The sequence below is a fragment of the Scyliorhinus torazame genome, chromosome 2 (assembly GCF_047496885.1).
Source record: "Scyliorhinus torazame isolate Kashiwa2021f chromosome 2, sScyTor2.1, whole genome shotgun sequence".
NCBI classification, from domain to species: domain Eukaryota; kingdom Metazoa; phylum Chordata; class Chondrichthyes; order Carcharhiniformes; family Scyliorhinidae; genus Scyliorhinus; species Scyliorhinus torazame.
In genome coordinates, this window is record NC_092708.1 from 116,926,040 (window position 1) to 116,946,375 (window position 20,336).

The 20,336-nt window shown below is 47.8% G+C and overlaps 1 protein-coding gene across 1 annotated transcript in view; it reads right to left on the reverse strand.

Annotated features, from left to right (window-relative positions):
- phgdh (phosphoglycerate dehydrogenase) overlaps nt 1–18,914 on the reverse strand; it is a 78,274-nt gene extending 59,360 nt beyond the window's left edge. The window contains exons 1-3 of the mRNA XM_072475869.1: nt 18,709–18,914; nt 12,762–12,913; nt 6,408–6,473 (exon numbers count right to left, since the gene is read on the reverse strand). Coding sequence (XP_072331970.1) covers nt 6,408–6,473; nt 12,762–12,913; nt 18,709–18,843 — 353 coding nt within the window. The 5' untranslated portion in view covers nt 18,844–18,914. The remainder of the gene's footprint in view (nt 1–6,407; nt 6,474–12,761; nt 12,914–18,708) is intronic.
- Nucleotides 18,915–20,336: the final 1,422 nt, after the last annotated feature.

The following is a 20,336-nucleotide window of genomic DNA, read 5'->3' on the forward strand; positions in this document are numbered from 1 at the left end:
TATACAATATACAATTATAATAACAAGTATCAATCCATGCATCAGGCAAAACCCCATGACCGAGCTATGAGAGCTGACTCTGAGCTGAATCCTGCTGTAGGGTTTATATCCCCCTTCTAGTTGTACTGACTAGCAGCTATCCCCGATCCTTGTCATGTGTGTGTACATGTCGTGATTTGTAAATTGTGCATGGAAATCAACTGTAAATTCATCCATCCCGCAGACCAGTGTCAATAAGACTCTTTTGTATTGTTCTTTCCTCAAGTCCAATCACCGTGAACCATAGCTGTCGCTACTCAGGAAGGTAACACAATAACTATATCCGTGTGTTCCACTACCTCCAAGGCACCTGATTACCTTGGGGTAGCAGAACCGTAGAAGCTTCCTCATGTCCCTTAGAAACAGCACACAACTCAGTCCATCAGTGACCAAAAAGGTTTCTATCCCTCACTGGTATTTTTTTTTTTGGAAGTGCTTTCCGTTTCTCATTGGAATGGTAAATTATGATATCATGTACTACTATCCACTGATTATCATGCTTTATGAATTTCAGAAGCTTCAATCGACCCTATTTCTATTCCTGACTTCCTCACACTAACGTTTAACATTGTACTGAACCATGTAGTCTGCCAGCCCTGGTTTACATGAGACAAAACTCAGTTTTCTTCAAATCCCTTTTGTCTGTTATCATTTTCCTTACAGCATAGAGTGTATACTTGCCATTATTTGTTTGTTTTTTTTACTTTGCAATAACACCACTTGCACATTTAGTACAATCACCTTTTGGGGTTACAGCCCAATTGAATCCATACAGAACAGCCCCCAACAACTTACAGGACATTTCGTCCGTAATAACTATTACACTCTCCAATGCCATATTGTTTGCTGCATTGGTTACAAATTTCCCACCGTGGCATCAAGCTGCCAAAATTCCTAAACTATTGTCATTTAAAATGCGGGGGTTCCTCGTCAGTCGCTGCCGTCTGCTGAGACCCTGAATAACTCCACCGCGTAGTACATACCCCATGGAGACCACAGATCATCCATCAGCTAATGTCCAGTTCGAGCTGTCTGACCGGAGGTTTCACTATTCAGTAATAATTTGATATTTTGATTTGTTTCTAACCCATAAGGTTTTTCTTCCGGGCTCTGTCATTTAATTCCCTCAAATATGTAGCCAATTGTATCATTAGTTTTCCCCCCCATACTGTCTACAACATTCTTCTCTGGGGTGTAGTTCTCGTTCTTTGTCCGTGTTATTTTTGCTTCATCTGAAAACCAAATGAACAGGTTCAAGGCGGAGAAGGCCCTATTTCTTAATTTGTATCTTTCTATTCTTGTTTGGACGTTCCAGAAGTACCCTCTCCAGGACTTCCGGATTTCCATTTAATTCCCTTTTTGTTTGTAGGGCACTCTTCCAAGAGTGGAGGGAACGGAATATTCGGCCATAGTGATTTCGGACCACGCCCCGCACTGGATGGTGTTGGAGTTGGGGGAGGAAAGGGACCAGCACCCGTTATGGCGCTTGGATGTGGGACTGTTGGCAGATGAAGAGGTTTGTCGGTGGGTCCGGGGGCACATTCAGAGATACATAGAGGCCAATGATAATGGGAAAGTACCAGTTGGTGTGGTGTGGGAGGCTCTGAAAGCGTTGGTTAGGGGAGAGTTAATCTCAATTAGGGCTCACAGGGAGAAGAGAAAGGGAATGGAGAGGGAGATATTAAGGGTAGATAGGAGGTATGCGGATTCCCCTGAAGAGGGGCTGCTGAAGGAGCGACGGAGCCTTCAAACAGAATTTGACCTGTTGACCACGGAGAAAGCGGAGACCCAGAGGAGGAAGGTGCAGGGGGCAGTATACGAATACGAGGAGAAGGCGAGCCGGATGCTGGCGCATCAGCTACGCAAGAGGGTGGCGGCGAGGGAAATTGGAGGAATCAGGGACGGAGGGGGGGAATACGGTGTGAAGTTCGGCTAAAATAAACGAGGTATTCAGGGGAAAGTGGAAGTCCTGGGGGCCCCGATTGGGATAGGGGAACTGGTTACGGGGTTGGGGAGTATGCAGGCGGGGCAAGGCCCCGGGGCCTGATGGGTTCCCGGTCGAATTCCAAAGGAAGTTTGTGGATCTGCTGGGTCGGCTGCTGATGAGAACCTTCAACGAGGCGAGAGAGGTAGGGATTCTCCCCCCCCCGACAATGTCTCGGGCGCTGACCCTCAAGGGGGACAACGACCCGCTGCAGTGTGGCTCGTATAGGCCGATCTCGCTCCTTAATGTAGATGCAAAGTTGCTGGCAAAGGTCCTAGCCACAAGGATTGAGGATTGTGTCCCGGGAGTGATACACGAAGACCAGACGGGGTTCGTGAAGGGCAGGCAGTTAAATGCAAATGTGCGGTGGCTCCTGAATGTGATTATGATGCCCTTGGAGGGTGGGGAGGCAGAAGTGGTGGCGGCAATGGAAGCGGAGAAGGCCTTTGATCGGGTGGAGTGGGAGTACCTATGGGAAGTGCTTGGTAGGTTTGGGTTCGGGGAGGGGTTCATAGGGTGGGTCAAATTGTTATACCAGGCTGGTGGCTTGGCAATGCCCACCTAAGACTGGGACATGCCCCATTTCACCTCATCAAGGTCCACCTGGTACTGGGTCACATCCTCCAGCGGTTAGGACATGCTGTCCAGTCCCTCAGGAACTGGATTTAATTTGTGATTATCCCTCTCTCCAGTTGCTCCATTTGGACCTGTAAAGGCTTAATTACCTGCAAAGACTCGCATTCAAAGTATCGTCTTGCATCTTTATCTTTGACTTTGTTGATGTGTGTTTCTGGAACCTATCGCTTCATTCACCCGAGGAAGGAGCAGTGCTCCGAAAGCTCGTGATTCGAAACAAACCTGTTGGACTTTAACCTGGTGTTGTCAGACAAACAGTAAAATTACCTGAGCTATGAAAGGTTTTACTTGTACTTGATTGGCTACTAATATTAGTAAGTTTTATTAGATAGGCCGGTGAGTATTTCCTATTTACCTTAACTGGGGAATTTCAATCTAAGTAGAACATTAATTGAAATAATAGGAACATAAGCACATGAATGTCATCAGTAAAATTATTAATTAACGAAACAAAAAATGGCAGGGCAGATGATGCGCAGCAGCTGCAGAATGTGGGAGCTCATGGACATCGGTGTGATCCAAGGCAAACAGGTCTGCAGTGTTTGTGGCTGGAGGATCTTTGACTCAGAATCAGAATCATCGAGCTGGAGTCCAAGTTTCAGAAATGCAATGCATAAAGGAGGGGGTTGGTTAACCGGACACTTTGTTCAAGGAGGTGGCTCTTTGGATGGGTTTGTTGGATTTGGACCATGGTCAGGAGGCTGTGACTGCGAGTGAGGCAGGCAAGGCAGGGACAGAGGATTGGCTGACTGGCAGAGAGTGGGGATAAAGGGGTATTTTTCAGGATGGCAGCCGGTGGCTAGTAGTGTGCCTCAGGGGTCTGTGCTGGGACCACAACCTTTCACAATATACATTAATGATCTAGAAGAAGGAACTGAGGGCACTGCTGCTAACTTTGCAGATGATACAAAGATATGTAGAAGGACAGGTAGTATTGAGGCAGCAGGCAGGCTTCAGAAGGACTTGGACAGGCTAGCAGAGTGGGCAAAGAAGTGACAGATGGAATACAATGTGCAAAGGTGTGAGGTTATGCACTTTGGGCGGAAGGATAGAGGATTGGACTATTTTCTAAATGGGAAAAGGCTTAGGAAATCAGAAACACAAGGGACTTAGGAGTCCTAGTTCGTTCAAGATTCTCTTAATGTTAACGTGAAGGTTCAGTTGGCAGTTAAGCAATGTTAGCATTAATGTCGCGAGGGCTAGAATACAAGAGCAGGGATGTACCTCTGGGGCTGTATAAGACTCTGGGCAGACTCGATTTGGAGTATTGTGAGCAGTTTTGGGCCTCGTATCTAAGGAAGGATATGCTGACCTTGGAAGGGTCCAAAAGAGGTTCACAAGAAGGATCCCTGGATTGAAGAGGTTGTCATATAAGGAACGGTCGAGGACTCTGGGTCTGTACTCGTTGGGAGTTTAGAAGGATGAGATGAGGATCTTATTGAAACTTACAAGATATTGAGAAGCCTAGATAGTGTGGACGTGGAAAGTATTAGTCGGAAAAACTGGAACCCGAGGGCACAGCCTCAGACTGAAGGGACAATCCTTTAAAACAGAGATGAAGAGGGTGATGAATCTGTGGAATTCTTTGCCGCAGAAGACTGTGGAGGCTAAATCACTGAGTGCCTTTAAGACAGAGATAAATTCATGATTAATAAGGGCATCGAGGGTTTCAGGGAGAAGGCAGGAGAATGGGGATGAGAAATATATCAGCCATGATTGAATGGCGGAGCAGACTCGATGGACCAAATGGCCCAATTCTGCTCCTGTGTCTTGTGGTCTTATAAGGGAATCAAGGTAGAAGTGGAGAAGATTCAGCCTGTATGGATGAAAGCAGGGCTGCGGGATGGATTGGTGACCTTGGCATCATGGTACAGGAAGCCATTTAAATTGGGGTTGAACAGTGATGTAATAGAACTAGGAACGGGGAGAAACTCTAACCTCTGGATTATTACCTTACCCACAAGCAAACTGATGCAAGGTAAATAAAATTAGAATGTTAATTGTGCGGCTCAAAGATTGGTGTGGGAGAAAGTGTTTAATTCTTGGAGCACAGGCACCAGTACTGGGAGAAGTTGGAGCTCTATCACTGGGACAATCTTCACCTGAGCTGTGCCAGGATCAGTGTTCTGACAAGTCATATAAACAGGGTGGTAGAGAATGCTTTAAACTAAATAGTGAGGTGAAGTATCACACAAGGAAAGATGTGATAAATTAGAGGAGTAGGCAAGTGGGCAAGGTAACAAAAAGGGAAATAGTAATCAGAGTATAGTAGGAAGGTACAGAGCATATACACTTAAGAGTGCACCTGCAGATAAGGCTAGAGGCTGCAAAGATAATAAAAAGACAGTCTTGGAATGTACACAGCATTTGCACCAAGGTAGATGAATTGACGGCACAAATAGAAGTAAACGGATTATTACCTAATTGGCGTGGCTTCAGGGTGTCCAAGACTGGGAGCTGAATGTTCAAGGGTATTTGGCATTTAGGAAGGACAGGCAAAAAAAAGAAAGTGGGGTAACACTGTTAATAAAGAATGAGATCAGTACATTTGTGAGAGGATCTTAGGCTGGAAGATCAAGATATAGAATCAATTGAGGTAGTGCTAAGAAACAGCAAGGGTAGCAAACTTCAGTTGTTTATTGGCCACCAAAGAGTAGTTGTAATGTAAGGCACGATAAAAATCAGGAATTTAGAGCTGTATGTAACAAGGGTAATACAGTAATCATGGGATTCTTTCATTTATCTTAGACTGGGTAAATCTAATTAGCTAGAATGCTGTGGAGGATTAATTCCTGGAACGTATACAATATGATTTTCTAGAACATTATGTTGAGATTCACCCGAGGAAGGAGCAGTGCTCTGAAAGTTAGTGATTTGAAACAAACCTGGTGGACTTTAACCTGGTGTTGTAAGACTTATTATGTTGAGGAACTAACTAGCGATTTGACTATTTTAGATCTAGTATGGTACTTTGAGAAAAGGCTAATTAGTATATATATTTTTTAATTTAGTCTTTCATGGGATTTGGGCATCGTTGAGCCCAATGTTTTGCTCATCCCCTATTGACCTTGAAATGAATGGCAATTCATATCGGTTAAGAGACAGTCACATTGCTGTGGATCTGGAGTCAAATGTAGGTCAGACTAACAGTCACTCCCTCCACACTCACTCCTCCCACTCTTCCACTCAGTCCCACACCTCCAACAGTCACTCACTCCACCCACATCTCCGACACAGTCACCCACTCATTCTCATTCCCCCCCACGCCCAGTCACAGTCACCTTTGCATTCCCAGTAGAAGGATAAAACTTTTAACCTCTCTCGGCCCACCAAGATCTCACCCCCCCCCCCCCCCCCCCCCCCCCCCTTTGCAGGTTCTCTTTCTCTCTCTCTTCCTCCCCCCACCACCACCACCTTGCAGCAGTTGGATGGCGGAGCAGACTCAAAGGGCCTAATGGCCTACTTCTGCCCCATTTTGATATTGGGGATCCATTAAGGAAACAACATTATTTTCAGGGTTTTTATTTCAAGAATATATACTGATCTATATATAAATCTAAACAGAGTATCCTCAGTTAGAGATGATTTTCTGGAAATATCAGATGAAAAGGAGAAATTGAATAACATTTCAATGAATAGAAGTGACATTTTAAAAATAAGAGTTGTATTTAGCATGCCAATCCAGCTAAATGAGACTTTACATTCCCATTCTAATTCTGCAGTGTTAATGTATATTGGAAAACCTTACCTTGCCAGGCACATGATCATTGCACAAGTCATTTCTGCAGCACTGATAGTGTTTCCATTTGGTGTGCTTTGAAGAAAATAGGATTAATATTAATTCAATTGCTAATCCTGTAGGGATTGCAGCAGTAGACCTTCATCTAAGAAAAGGGTTGTTAAGAAGGCGTACGGTGTGTTAGCTCTTATTGGTAGAGGGGTTGAGTTTCGTAGCCATGAGGTCATGTTGCAGCTGTACAAAACTCTGGTGCGGCCGCATTTGGAGTATTGCGTGCAATTCTGGTCGCCGCATTATAGGAAGGATGTGGAAGTATTGGAAAGGGTGCAGAGGAGATTTACCAGAATGTTGCCTGGTATGGAGGGAAGATCTTATGAGGAAAGGCTGAGGGACCTGAGGCTGTTTTCGTTGGAGAGAAGAAGTTTAAGAGGTGACTTAATTGAGGCATACAAGATGATCAGAGGATTGGATAGGGTGGACAGTGAGAGCCTTTTTCCTCGGATGGTGATGTCTAGCACGAGGGGACATAGCTTTAAATTGAGGGGAGATAGATATAGGACAGATGTCAGAGGTAGGTTCTTTACTCAGAGAGTAGTAAGGGCGTGGAATGCCCTGCCTGCAACAGTAGTGGACTCGCCAACACTAAGGGCATTCAAATGGCCATTGGATAGACATATGGACGATAAGGGAATAGTGTAGATGGGCTTTGGTTCCACAGGTCGGCGCAACATCGAGGGCCGAAGGGCCTGTACTGCGCTGTAATGTTCTATGTTCTAAAAGCATGGATTAGTTTGTTCAGAGAGTAATACGAATTAAAAATGAGTTGCTCAGTTTCTACGTCATTAGGTTTAGTTTTTAAAAAACAACATTTTATTAAGGTATTTGTAATGTATAATAACAGAAAAGAAAGCAAATCCAAATATAAACGTAGTACATACATCATTTCCATCCCTAACAAGTGCCTCCTACCCTTAACAGAAAATAGCCTAACTTCTCCCCCCTCTTTAGATTTTTGCCTCTGCTGACAGTTAATTTTCCCCAAAGAAGTCGACAAACGGCTGCCACCTCCGGACGAACCCTAGAGTTGACCCTCTGAGGACGAACTTGATTTCCTCAAGACTGAGAAAACCAACCATGTTGCTAACCCAGGTCTCTGATTTCGGGGGCTTCGGGCTCCGCCACGCTACCAATATCCATCTCCGGGCTACCAGGGAGGCAAAGGCCAAGACGTCAGTCTCTCTTGCCCCCTGGACTCCCGGATCTTCCGACACTCCAAAAATTGCCACCTTTGGACTCGGCACCACCCGTGTTTTTAGTACTGTGGACATGACATGTGCAAAGCCCTGCCAGAATCCCCCAAGCTTCGGGCATGCCCAAAACATATGGACATGATTTGCTGGCTCCCCGCACACCTATCCTCTACCCCAAAAAACTTGCTCATCCGGGCCACTGTCATGTGTGCCCGATGAACTACCTTAAATCGTATCAGGCTAAGCCTGGCACATGATGAGGATGCATTAACTCTGCTCAAAGCATCCGCCCACAGACCCGCCTCTATCTCTCCCCCCAGCTCATCTTCCCACTTGCCCTTTAGTTCCTCTATCTGCGTTTCCTCTGACTCCACAAGCTCTTTGTAGATGTCTGATACCTTCCCCCTCTCCCACCCCCGTTCTGGAAACGACCCTGCCCTGTATCCCCCGTAGTGGTAGGAACGGAAAGGTCGAAACCTGCCTTTGCAAAAAATCCCGTAACTGCAGATACCTGAATCCATTTTCTGCTGGCAGTTCAAATTTCTCCTCTAATTCCTTCAAACAAGGGAGCTCCCATCTATAAATAGATCCCCCTTCCTCTCAATCCCTGCTCTCTGCCATCTCCGAAACCCTCCAGGCCAATGCTCCCTCCACTCTCATGTGTTTCCTCCACTACCCACAGACTCTCAGGGCCGCCACTACCACCGGGCTTGTGGAGTACCGGGCCGGCAAGAACGGCAGAGGTGCCGTTATCAATGCCTTCAGACTGGTGTCCTTACATGATGCCGCCTCTACTCGCGCACACACTTCCTAATCATGGCTATATTTGCCGCCCAGTAATAGGTACTAAAGTTCGGCAGTGCCAACCCACCCCCCCCCCCTTGACTACGCTCCAGCAACACTTCCTTCATTCGCGGGGTTTTACCCACCCACACAAAGCCCCAAATCACCTTGTTTAACCATTTAAAAAGGGCCCTTGGGATAAAGATGGGGAGGCACTGAAAAACAAACAGAAATCTGGGGAGGAGCGTCATTTTCACCGTCTGTACCCTGCACGCCAGTGACAGCGGGAGCATGTCCACCTTCGTTTGCTCTGCTAGATGGGTCAGATTTACCTTATTGAGTGTCTCCCATTCCCGTGCCACCTGGATGCTCAGATAGTGGAAGCTCCCTCCCACCACTCTAAATGGCAGCTCTCCCAGTCTCCTCTCCTACCCCCTGGATTAGGTTTAGTACTTTAGTATTGTGAAATATTGCTCTGTACAGTGATTTGTTCCAAATAGTCCTTTACCAGTTCTTTTTTATCATTATATAAATTTAGAGTACCCAATTAATTTTTTTCCCAATTAAGGGGCAATTTAGCATGGCCAATCCACCAACCTGCAGACATGGAGAGAATGTGCAAACTCCACACGGACAGTGACCCAGGACCGGGATTCAAATCTGGGTCCTCTGCGCCGTAGTCCCAGTGCTAACCACTGTGCCACATGCCTCCTCACCAGTTCTAATTATTTAATTTCAAAATACAACAAAACCAAATACGATGATGGGACAACAGGTTCTAGAATTTATTCATTTGGACCCGAAAACGTAACCCTGCGTTTCTAGGCATCCAGAATTGTTTTTTAAATTCATTTATGGGATGTGGGCGTCGCTGGTTAGGCCAGCATTTAATGCCCATCCCTAGTTGACCTCCACAAGCTCGTGGTGAGCTGCCTTCTTGAACCGCTGCAGTCCTGGAGGCGTAGGTACACCCGCTATGTTGTTAGGGAGTTCCAGCGACAGTGAAAGAACAATATATTTCCAAGTCAGTGTGGTGAGTGACTTGGAGTGGATGCAGGTATCTGCTGCTCGTTTTCTTCTCAATGGTAGTGGTCATGGGTTTGAAAGGTGTTGTTTTAAGGAACCTTGGTGAGTTACTGCAATGCATCTTTTAGATGGTACACACGGCTGCCACTGTTCTTCGGTGGTGGAGGGTTTGAATGCTTCTGGAAGGGGGAGCAATCAAGCGAGCTGCTTTGTCCTGGATTGTGTCGAGCTTCTGGAGTGGTGTTGGAACTGCACTCATCCAGGCAAGTGGAGAGTACCCCATTGCACTCCTGACTGGTGCCTTGTAGATGGTGGTCAATGGCAAGCCCCAGGATGTTGACTGTGGGAGATTCAGCTTTGGTAATGTCATGGAATGTCAAGGAGCAGTGGTTAGATCCTCTCTAGTAGGAGATGGTCATTGCCTGGCACTTGTGTGGCGTGAATGTAACTTGCCACTTGTCAGCCCATGCCTGGATATTGTCCAGGGTCTTGCTGCATTTGGACATGGACAGTTTCATTATCTGGAAGTCACGAATGGTGCTGAACATTGTGCAGTCATCCGCAAACATCCCCACTTCTGACCTTATGTGGAAGGAAGGCCAATGATGAAGCAGCTGAAGATGGTTTGGCCTAGGACACTACCCTGAGAAACTCCTGCAGTGATGTCCTGGAGTTGAGACGATTGACCTACAACCACCACAACCATCTTCCTTTGTGCCAGGTATGACTCCAACCAGCGGAGGGCTCCAGTTTAGCTAGGCTTCCTTGATGCCAAAATCGGTCAAATGATGCCTTGATGTCAAGGGCAGTCACTCTCACCTCACCTCTGGCATTCAGCTCTTTTGGCCATGTTTGAACTAAGGCTGTAATGAGGATAGGAACTGACTGACCCTGGCGGAAGCCAAACGGAGGGTCCGTCAGCAGGTTATTGCTGAGTAAGTGCCACTTAATAGTACTGTTGATGACTTCTTCCATCACTTTGCTGATGATGGAGTATAATATTAATAATAGTAGTAGGCCACTGCCCGGTTGGATTTGTCCTGGGCAATTTTCCACATTGCCTGGTAGATGCAAGTGTTGTAGCTGTCCGGGAACAGCTTGGCTAGGGTGCAGCAAGTTCTGGAGTACAAGTCTTCTATTGTCACGACCCATAGCCTTTGCAGCATCCAGTGCCTTCAGCCATTTCTTGCTATCACGTGGAAAGAATTGTATTGTCTTAAGACTGACATCTGTGAGAGGGGACCGAGATAAATCATCCACTCAGCACTTCTGGCTGAAGATTGTTGATAATGGCTCAGTCTTTTGCACATGTGTGCTGGGCTCCTCCATCATCGAAGATGGGGATGTGTGTGTTGTGCACCACGATTCATGGCTGGATGTGGCAGGACTACAGAGCTTAGATCTGATGCGTTTATTGTGGAATGGCTTAGCTCTGTCTATTATAATAATAATCTTTATTAGTGTCACAAGTAGGCTTACATTAACACTGCAAGACATTACTGTGAAAATCCCCTAGTCGCCACACCTCGGCACCTGTTCGGGTACACTGTTACTTACTGCTTATGCTGTGTCATGTGCTATATCCTCACCAGGTCGACACCTCATTTTTCTATATACATGTTGTTGCTCCTGGTATGGTCTCCTGCACGCTTCATTGAACCAGGATTAATTACTTGGCTTGGTGGTAATGGGAGAGTGGGGGATATGCCAGGCCATGAGATTGCAGATTGTGGTTGAAAACAATTCGGATGCTGATGTCCCACAGCGCCTCATCGATGCCCTGTCTGGGGTGGCTAGATCTGTTCAAAGTCAACCATTTAGCACGATGGTAGTGTCACATAATACAATGGAGGACATCCTCAATGTGAAGCCGGGACTTTGTCTCCAGAAGGACTGTGCGGTGGTCACTTAAATCGATACCGTCATGGACAGATGCATCTGCAGCAGGCAGATTGGTGAGGATGACGTAACATATGTTTTCCCCTCTTGTTGGTTCCCTCACCAGCTGCTGCACTCCCAGCCTAGCAGCTATGTCCTTTAGGACCCGGCCAGCTCATTCACTGGTGTTACTATCGAGCCACTCTTGGTGATGGACATTGAAATCCCCCACCCAGAGCATATTCTGAGCCCTTGTCACCCTCAGTGCTTCCTCCAAGTGGTGTTCAACATGGAAGAGTACTGATTCATCAGCTGATGGTGGCCAGTACGTGGTAATCAGCAGGAGTTTCCTTTCCCATGTTTAACCTGAAGCCATGAGACTTCATGGGGTCCAGTCGATGTTGAGGACTCCCAGGGTGAGGCAGAGCATTGTCTGTAAGGTATGATTCTGTGAGTATGACTTGCTGCTTAACAAGCCCCCAGATGTTGGTAAGGGGGTTTTTGCAGGATGGGCAGGGCTAGTTTGCCGTTGTCGTTTCTGGTTCGATGCCGGGTGGTCTGTCCGGTTTCATTCCTTTTTTGTGTTTTTGTAGCGGTTGAATACAACTGAATGGCTTGCTAGACCATTTCAGAGAGTATTTAAGAGTCAATCATATTGCTGTGGATCTGGAGTCACATGTAGGCCAAGTAAGGATGGCAGATTTCCTTCCCAAAGGACATTAATGAACCAGATGGGTTTTTACAACAATTGACAATGGTTTCATGGTCATCATTAGACTTTCAATTCCAAATATTTTTATTGAGTTTAAATTCCATTACCTCCCGTGGTGGGATTCGCACCTGGGTCCCCAGATCATTATCCCGGGTCTCTGGATTACTACTCCAGCAACAATACCATTATCCCACCGCCTCCCCATATAGATAGCCAAGTCAAATATTTTCTTTAAAATAGGTTTTCTACAACATTATCAACAGTCGCTATGTGCTAGAAGATAGTGTGTACTTAATAAGTCACAATGATTTTCAATACTCAGAAAGGTCTTGCATGAGATCTGCAAGCAAACTTCTTTTTTTTTTTAAGAAGAACTTCTTAATGACTTTTCAGTAAGTTTTAATCAATGTTTGTTATATAGAATAAAACTATTCTCTTTCATAAGAAGCACCTAGAATTCAAGATGGATAGATATGCTTCAGGGAATTCCAGTTTGGGAAAATGTTGTTTTGCAGAGTTACGTTAAAGACATGGGAAAGCAGGAAAATAAAATTTGCTTCTTCAAATATTCTATTAGGATATTGTGAATAGATGCTGTAAACAAAAATATTTTATCTATTATAGCAAAACTAGATATTTTTCAGATAGATGTTATGCAAGTCTGTAATTTTCTCAACACATTTTCAGTTTTAGACTTGAATTAACTATTCTTACTTCATCACAATGATTCCATTCCTTGTTGATGCTTCCACATCCACATTATCCACTCCGGTTCCAGCTCTACCTATTATCTTCAGATTCTTTGCAGCATCGATAACATCAGCAGTAACCTTTGTTCCAGAACGGATAATAAGCCCATCGTAGTCCTAATAGTAAAAAAAATTCATTATAACTCTCATCCAGATGTGTATTTTTACCACAAGTTTACCAAAGAACATTGTAGAACACAATTTCCTCATTTCCATAATATTTTAAATTATTACATATAAATCAGGAAACCCCTCAAGCCTACTCTATCATTCAGTAACATTGTGGCTGATCGGACTGTGGCCTCAACTCCACAATCCATCTACCCTCAGAACTTTTGACTCCCCTGTTAGTCAAGAATCTATCTGCATCTGCGTTAAAAATATTCACTATCTCCACCACTGAGTTTCAAAGATTCACAACAACATAGAACATACAGTACAGAAGGAGGCCATTCAGCCCATCGAGTCTGCACCGACCCACTTGAGCCTCACTTCCACCCTATCCTGGTTACCCACTAACCCCTCCTAACCTTTTTGGTCACTAAGGGCAATTCATCATGGCCAATCCACCTAACCTGCACGTCTTTGGACTGTGGAAGGAAACCGGAGCACTCGGAGGAAACCCACGCAGATACGGGGAGAACGTGCAGACTCTGCACGGACAATGACCCAAGCCGGGAATCGAACCTGGGACCCTGGCGCTGTGAAGCCACAATGCTATCCACTTCTGCTACCATGCTGCCCGTATAAAACTCAAAAAGAGTTTTTTCTCATCTCCATCTTAAATGGGAGATCCCTTATTTTTGAACTGTCTCCCCTAGTTTTTACCCACACAGGGAGAAACATCCTTTCAGTATTCACACTGTCAGGTCCGCTATGGATCTTGTATGTTTCAATAAGATCACCTCTCAATTTTCTGAAGTCCAATGGCTCCAGCTGTCCAAACTTTCCATTGAACCATCGAGTTCCTACAGTGCAGGAGGCCATTCGGCCCATCGAGTCAGCACCGACCCTCTGAAAGAGCAGCCTACCTCTTAACACCCCTGCATTCCAGGTATCAGTTGAGTGAACCTTCTCTGAACTGCTTCTAACACCGTTACTTTTACAGTTATTCTATTATAAATCAGGCTATTATTTAAACAGTTGGCCTAGTGCAAGATTGCCATTTAGTGATGTTACACAGCTGTTCCCAGCCACTGTTCACATATTCAAGTGACAGTTAAATGTTGAGCGACCATGAGACAATACTTATGACCTTCCAACACCATACCTATTTATTGGTAGGGAAACCAGCGTCAAATGAGATTGGAAAGAGAAAACACGTGGAAAGCAAATAGAAAGTAAAGAAGAAAACAAACATGGAAAATAAATGGGCACAGGTTGATCCTTCTACCAGGGGCGGGGAAAGAACCTGTACATTTTGGGGTGGGTGGGTAAAGAACCTGTACGCTTTGGGGAGGGGGGGGGGGGGGGGGAAAGAACCTGTACGCTTGGGGAGGGTGGGGAAAGAACCTGTACGCTTTGGGAAGGAGGGGGGGGGCAAGAACCTGTACGCTTTGGGGAGGGTGGGGAAAGAACCTGTACGCTTTGGGGAGGGTGGGTAAAGAACCTGTACACTTTGGGGAGGGTGGGTAAAGAACTTGTACACTTTGGGGAGGGTGGGTAAAGAACCTGTACACTTTGGGGAGGGTGGGTAAAGAACCTGTACACTTTGGGGAGGGTGGGGAAAGAACCTGTACACTTTGGGGAGGGTGGGGAAAGAACCTGTACACTTTGGGGAGGGTGGGGAAAGAACCTGTACACTTTGGGGAGGGTGGGAAAAGAACCTGTACGCTTTGGGGAGGGGGGGGGGGGGGAGAAAAGAACCTGTACGCTTGGGGAGGGTGGGGAAAGAACCTGTACGCTTTGGGAAGGAGGGGGGGGGGGGCAAGAACCTGTACGCTTTGGGGAGGGTGGGGAAAGAACCTGTACGCTTTGGGGAGGGTGGGTAAAGAACCTGTACACTTTGGGGAGGGTGGGTAAAGAACTTGTACACTTTGGGGAGGGTGGGTAAAGAACCTGTACACTTTGGGGAGGGTGGGGAAAGAACCTGTACACTTTGGGGAGGGTGGGAAAAGAACCTGTACACTTTGGGGAGGGTGGGAAAAGAACCTGTACACTTTGGGGAGGGTGGGGAAAGAACCTGTACGCTTTGGGAAGGAGGGGGTGGGGGGGGGGGGGGGGGGGGGGGGGCAAGAACCTGTACGCTTTGGGGAGGGTGGGGAAAGAACCTGTACGCTTTGGGAAGGGGGGGGGGAGGGGGGGGCAAGAACCTGTACACTTTGGGGAGGGTGGGGAAAGAACCTGTACGCTTTGGGGAGGGTGGGGAAAGAATCTGTACGCTTTGGGGAGGGTGGGGAAAGAACCTGTACGCTTTGGGGAGGGTGGGGAAAGAACCTGTACGCTTTGGGGAGGGTGGGGAAAGAACCTGTATGCTTTGGGAAGGGCAGGGGGGGGGGGCAAGAACCTGTACACTTTGGGAAGGGGGCTGGGGAGGGGGGGGGGGGGAAGAACCTGTACACTTTGGGGGAGGGTGGGGAAAGGACCTGTACGCTTTGGGGAGGTTGGGTAAAGAACCTGTACATTTTGGGTAGGGGGGGGGCAAGAACCTGTACGCTTTGGGGAGGGTGGGTAAAGAACCTGTACACTTTGGGGAGGATGGGTAAAGAACCTGTACACTTTGGGGAGGGTGGGGGGGGCAAGAACCTGTACACTTTGGGTAGGGGGGGGGGGCAAGACCCTGTACGCTTTGGGGAGGGTGGGGAAAGAACCTGTACGCTTTGGGTAGGGGGGGGCTGGGGGGCAAGAACCTGTACGCTTTGGAGAGGGTGGGGGGGAAGAACTTATGTGCTTTGGGAAGGTGGGGGGGAAAAGAGAAGAATCTGTATGCTATGGAGGAAATAACCTGTATGCTTTGAGGAGTTGGGAAATAACCTGTATGCTTTTGGGGGGGGGGGGGGGGGGGGGGGGGGAGAAAGAGAGGAGAGAGAGAACCTGTTTGCTTGTAGGGGGGGGGGGGGGGGGGGGGGGAGAAGAAAGTGGGCGGAAGCGAGATAACCTGTATGCTTTTGGGGGGAAGAGAGGGAACCTGTATGCTTTTGGGGGGGGGGGGGGGGGGGGGGGGAAGAGGAGAGAGAGAACCTGTGTGCTTTTGGGGGGGGGGGGGGGGGGGAGGGAGAGAGAGAACCTGTATGCTTTGGGGAGGGTGGAGGAAAAACCTCTATGCCTTTGGGGGGGGGGGGTCCAGGAAGAGCATGTATGCTTTGGGAAGGGGGGGGGGTAGGAACCTGTATGCTTTGGGAAGGGGGGCAGGAATCTGCATGCTTTGGGAGGGGGGGGGGGGGGGAGTGAGGAACCTGTATGCTTTGCGGGCAGCGGGGGGGGGGGGGGGGGGGGGCAGGGGAGAGAGAGAACCTGTATGCTTTGGGGGAGGGGAGGGGGGAAAGAGAGAGAGAACCTGTATGCTGGGGGGGGGGGGGGGGGGAGAACCTGTATGCTTTGGGGGGGGGGGGGGGTCAGGAAGAACCTGTATGCTTTGGGGAGGGTAGAGCAAAAACCTCTATGCCGGGAGGGGGGGGGGGGTCAGGAAGAACCTGTATGCTTTGGGAAGGGGGGGGGGGGAGGAACCTGCATGCTTTGGGAAGGGGGGGTGAGGGGGGAAGAGGAACCTGTATGCTTTGTTGGGGGGGGGGGGGGGGAAAGAGGAGAGAGAGAGAACCTGTATGCTTTGTTGGGGGGGGGGGGGCAGGGGAGAGAGAGAACCTATATGCTTTGGGGGCGTGGGGGGGAAAGAGAGATAACCTGTATGCTTTCTTTTTTGGGGGGGGGGGGCGAAAGAGAGAGAACCTGTATGCTTTGCCCGGGGGGGGGGGGGGGGGGGGGGGGGGGGGGAACCTGTATGCTTTGGGGAGGGTGGAGCAAAAACCTCTATGCCTTGGGGGGGGGGGGGTCAGGAAGAACCTGTATGCTTTGGGAAGGAGGGGGTGGGGGTAGGAACCTGTATGCTTTGGGAAGGGGGGGGGGGGGAGAGGAACCTGCATGCTTTGGGAAGGGGGGGGGGGGGGGGGAGAGGAACCTGTATGCTTTGCCCGGGGGGGAGGAAGAACCTGTATGCTTTGGGGAGGGTGGAGCAAAAACCTCTATGCCTTGGGGGGGGGGGGGGGGGGTCAGGAAGAACCTGTATGCTTTGGGAAGGAGGGGGTAGGAACCTGTATGCTTTGGGAAGGGGGGGGGGGGGGAGAGGAACCTGCATGCTTTGGGAAGGGGGGGGGGGGAAGAGGAACCTGTATGCTTTGCCCGGGGGGGGGGGGGGGGGAGGAAGAACCTGTATGCTTTGGGGAGGGTGGAGCAAAAACCTCTATGCCTTGGGGGGGGGGGGGGGGGGGGGGGGTCAGGAAGAACCTGTATGCTTTGTTGGGGGGGGGGGGGGAAGAGAGAGAGAGAACCTGTATGCTTTTGGGGGGGGGGGGGGAAATCTGCATGCTTTTGGGAGGGTGGAGCAAAATCCTCTATGCCTTGGGGGGGGGTCAGGAAGAACCTGTATGCTTTGGGAAGGGGGGGCGGGGGAGGAACCTGTATGCTTTGGGAAGGGGGGGGGGTGAGGAACCTGTAAGCTTTGGGGGGGGGGGGCGGTTGGGAGGAACCTATATGCTTTGGGGAGGGTGGAGCAAAAACCTCTATGCCTTTGGGGGGGGGGGGGGGGTCAGGAAGAACCTGTACGTTATTTTTTTTTGGGGGGGGGCGCCTGTATGTTTTTTTTTGGGGGGGGGGGGGGAGAGAAGAGAACACGTATGCTTTCTGAACAAAATCTACATATTTAGAATCTTATCATTCATGGAAGCATGCAATATTCTGGGTAATAATTCATCTACTCACCTTACGATGAATAGCGTAGGCAAAGATAAAATAACATTAGAAAAATAAATTGCGAGTGGGAGAGTAAATAAATAAAGATCGAAGAGTGAAACAGGAGAGGAAGCCTATATTCCCACGCGGGATTGACATTACAGTAAATTATATATCATTTGGGATTGGTCTCCATTTTCTTGGAAGCTCAAAATGAGAAATGCATGCACACAGACTTCAAAGGTGGAATCTTTAAAGCAGACAGATTTGCTTTGGAGGGGGGGAAATCCCATACTAAAGCAACTGCAATTATAATTCCAGAAGTTCGAAACATGGTTACAAGTGATTCACTGTTGATCCGGATTCGGCTAATGGATGATACAGATTATAGGATGATTACACTCAATAAAGATTTTCAAAAACCTCGTTTGTTTGTGTTAAGAATCCCCTGGGCTGTGAAGGCATTACCGGCCGCAACGTTTTGGGGGGGGGGGGGGGCAGGAGGTTGTAGTTATCTTTTAATTCGCAACGATTAAATAAAAAGATACGTTTACATATAAACTTATTGATGTGGTTGGGAGGACGCCAGCCGGACTGCAGCCCGTCGGTTTGCGCTCGGAAACCTCCTGGCGCTGTTGCATCAGAAAAGAGAGTGAGTGTGTGATGATGGTGGATTGGGATTCCAGGAGACGCCATCAGGTACAGCGCCCAACAACATGCAGACAAATGCGAGCAGAGTGTCTGAGCACCCAGCGGTGGTACCAGCGGTGGTACACGACCTCCCACATCCCATTCCACGGCTGACCTTTACCTCCCTCACTTTACCGAGGATCAGGAGAATAGTATTTTCTGCGCTATTTTCTTCAGATTAATTTAGCAACGCCGAGTGAGACGCTCTTCCTCCCTCCCCCGCCCGCCACCTCAAATAAAATCGCACCGCTTACACGGAGCAGCACCGTGACTGCCTTCACCATGAAGACGCCGCAGCGATTAGTACAACCACCGCATTCTAGGACTTCCAACAATACCTTAATTTCGGCTAGGAGTTGGCTCTTGGTCATATTCTCCCTCTGGACCACTTTGATGCCATTTTCTTCCAGAATCTTCTTGCAGCTGGCATCTACGCGTTCGCTGAGGAGGAGATTGTGGACAGTGAAAGCCATCTCTCCTCCAGAACGATTTCCCTCCTAACTTTGTGTTCGCCGGAGCAAAGCTGAGCACGTGGTCAGGGCTCCTTAAAAAAAAGCTGCCTAACCCCGCCCTCTGGCAATTTATGCAGCAGATCGAGCAGATACTTGTAAAAGCAGCAGCTGAATGTGCCGCTTTTAAACTTGACAATGTGAGCGTTGTGGCAGACGGCGATCTGCTCTGGATGGAAGCAGAGTTAGCTAATCCCGCATCCAACTATCATTGGGTCATGAAAAATCACACGTTTCTCCAATATGCCACATTTTAACACACCGACATTTTGTGAAAGTGGCGCTGAATTGAACTGGCGTTTCTGTGCTTTATTGTTCCAAACAGACTTGTGTTTGGGCTTTATTTACACAAGTTATGTCGGAATAAACTGGATCCACCAAATGGCAAATGTTCAAAACGTAGAAAAGCGACCGCCCCCCCAGGGCGTCTCATTCCAGCTTTATTTGAATGTTTGTGCAGGGATAGGCTACATTTACACCGCAATAGTTCCATCAATGAGGACATTTTGCACACAACAAAATTGTTCAACGGCCTGAGATTCCTGCCGCGGTTCATCGATGTTGCGGGTTTCTCCTGACCTTTCGCTGAAATTACAGCGGTTAATTGCGAAACCCTCACAAAAACAGGAGGTGGTGATTTAAAGTGAGGAAACTTGTTTAAGAGCTGCGTGTTAATGCAGACTCTGGTCCTCAAGTAATAGTGTCAATAAGTTCCTCAACTGTGGTCAGTTTGCCTGTCGAACCTTAAGATAATCTTGCGCAAGGTCTTAGAATTTTACAGAACTTGGCTTTGTATTGATGAAAAACTTGCGAACGGTTTCTCAAGAGAGGGCCCTGTTCATTTGGAGGCTGATTTAGGGCTTGGCGCTGCAAATACTGAGTATGAACGTCCATTTTCTACAAGTTCTTCAGTGCCCTCCGAGAAAGAGGCTGAAAGCACCATGGTTCCCAGAATGAAAACTCACAACAAAGTTTTAGTTTTGCGGATGCTGCTTCAGGTTTACTATTACTCAGAGCATTAACTAAAGTCATAGTCATTGCGACACAGAAGGAGTACTCATTGAGTCTATGCCGGCCGCTCTGTGCAATTATTCAGTCTGTCCTGGCAATCTCCGTAGTCTGGCAAATTTATTTCATTTCCTGTCCAATTTCCTTTTGAAATCCCGGATTGTCTCTGCTTTCACCACCCTTGTAGGCAGTGAATTCTAGGTCATTGCCTCAAGTTTGTGTGAAAGATTCTTCCTCCCTGGCATCTCTTGTCGAAAAGCTTAAATCTACGTTCCTAGTCCTTGTACCATCACCTAACAGCAAGTTAACGGTTTTCTTTGTCTGCCTTATCCAAATCGGTAACCTTGTATACCTCTTATCACATCTCCCCTCAACTTCCTTTGATCCAAGGAGAATAAGCCAAGCATCGCCAACTTAACCTTATACTGAAAATACCTTATTCCTGGAAT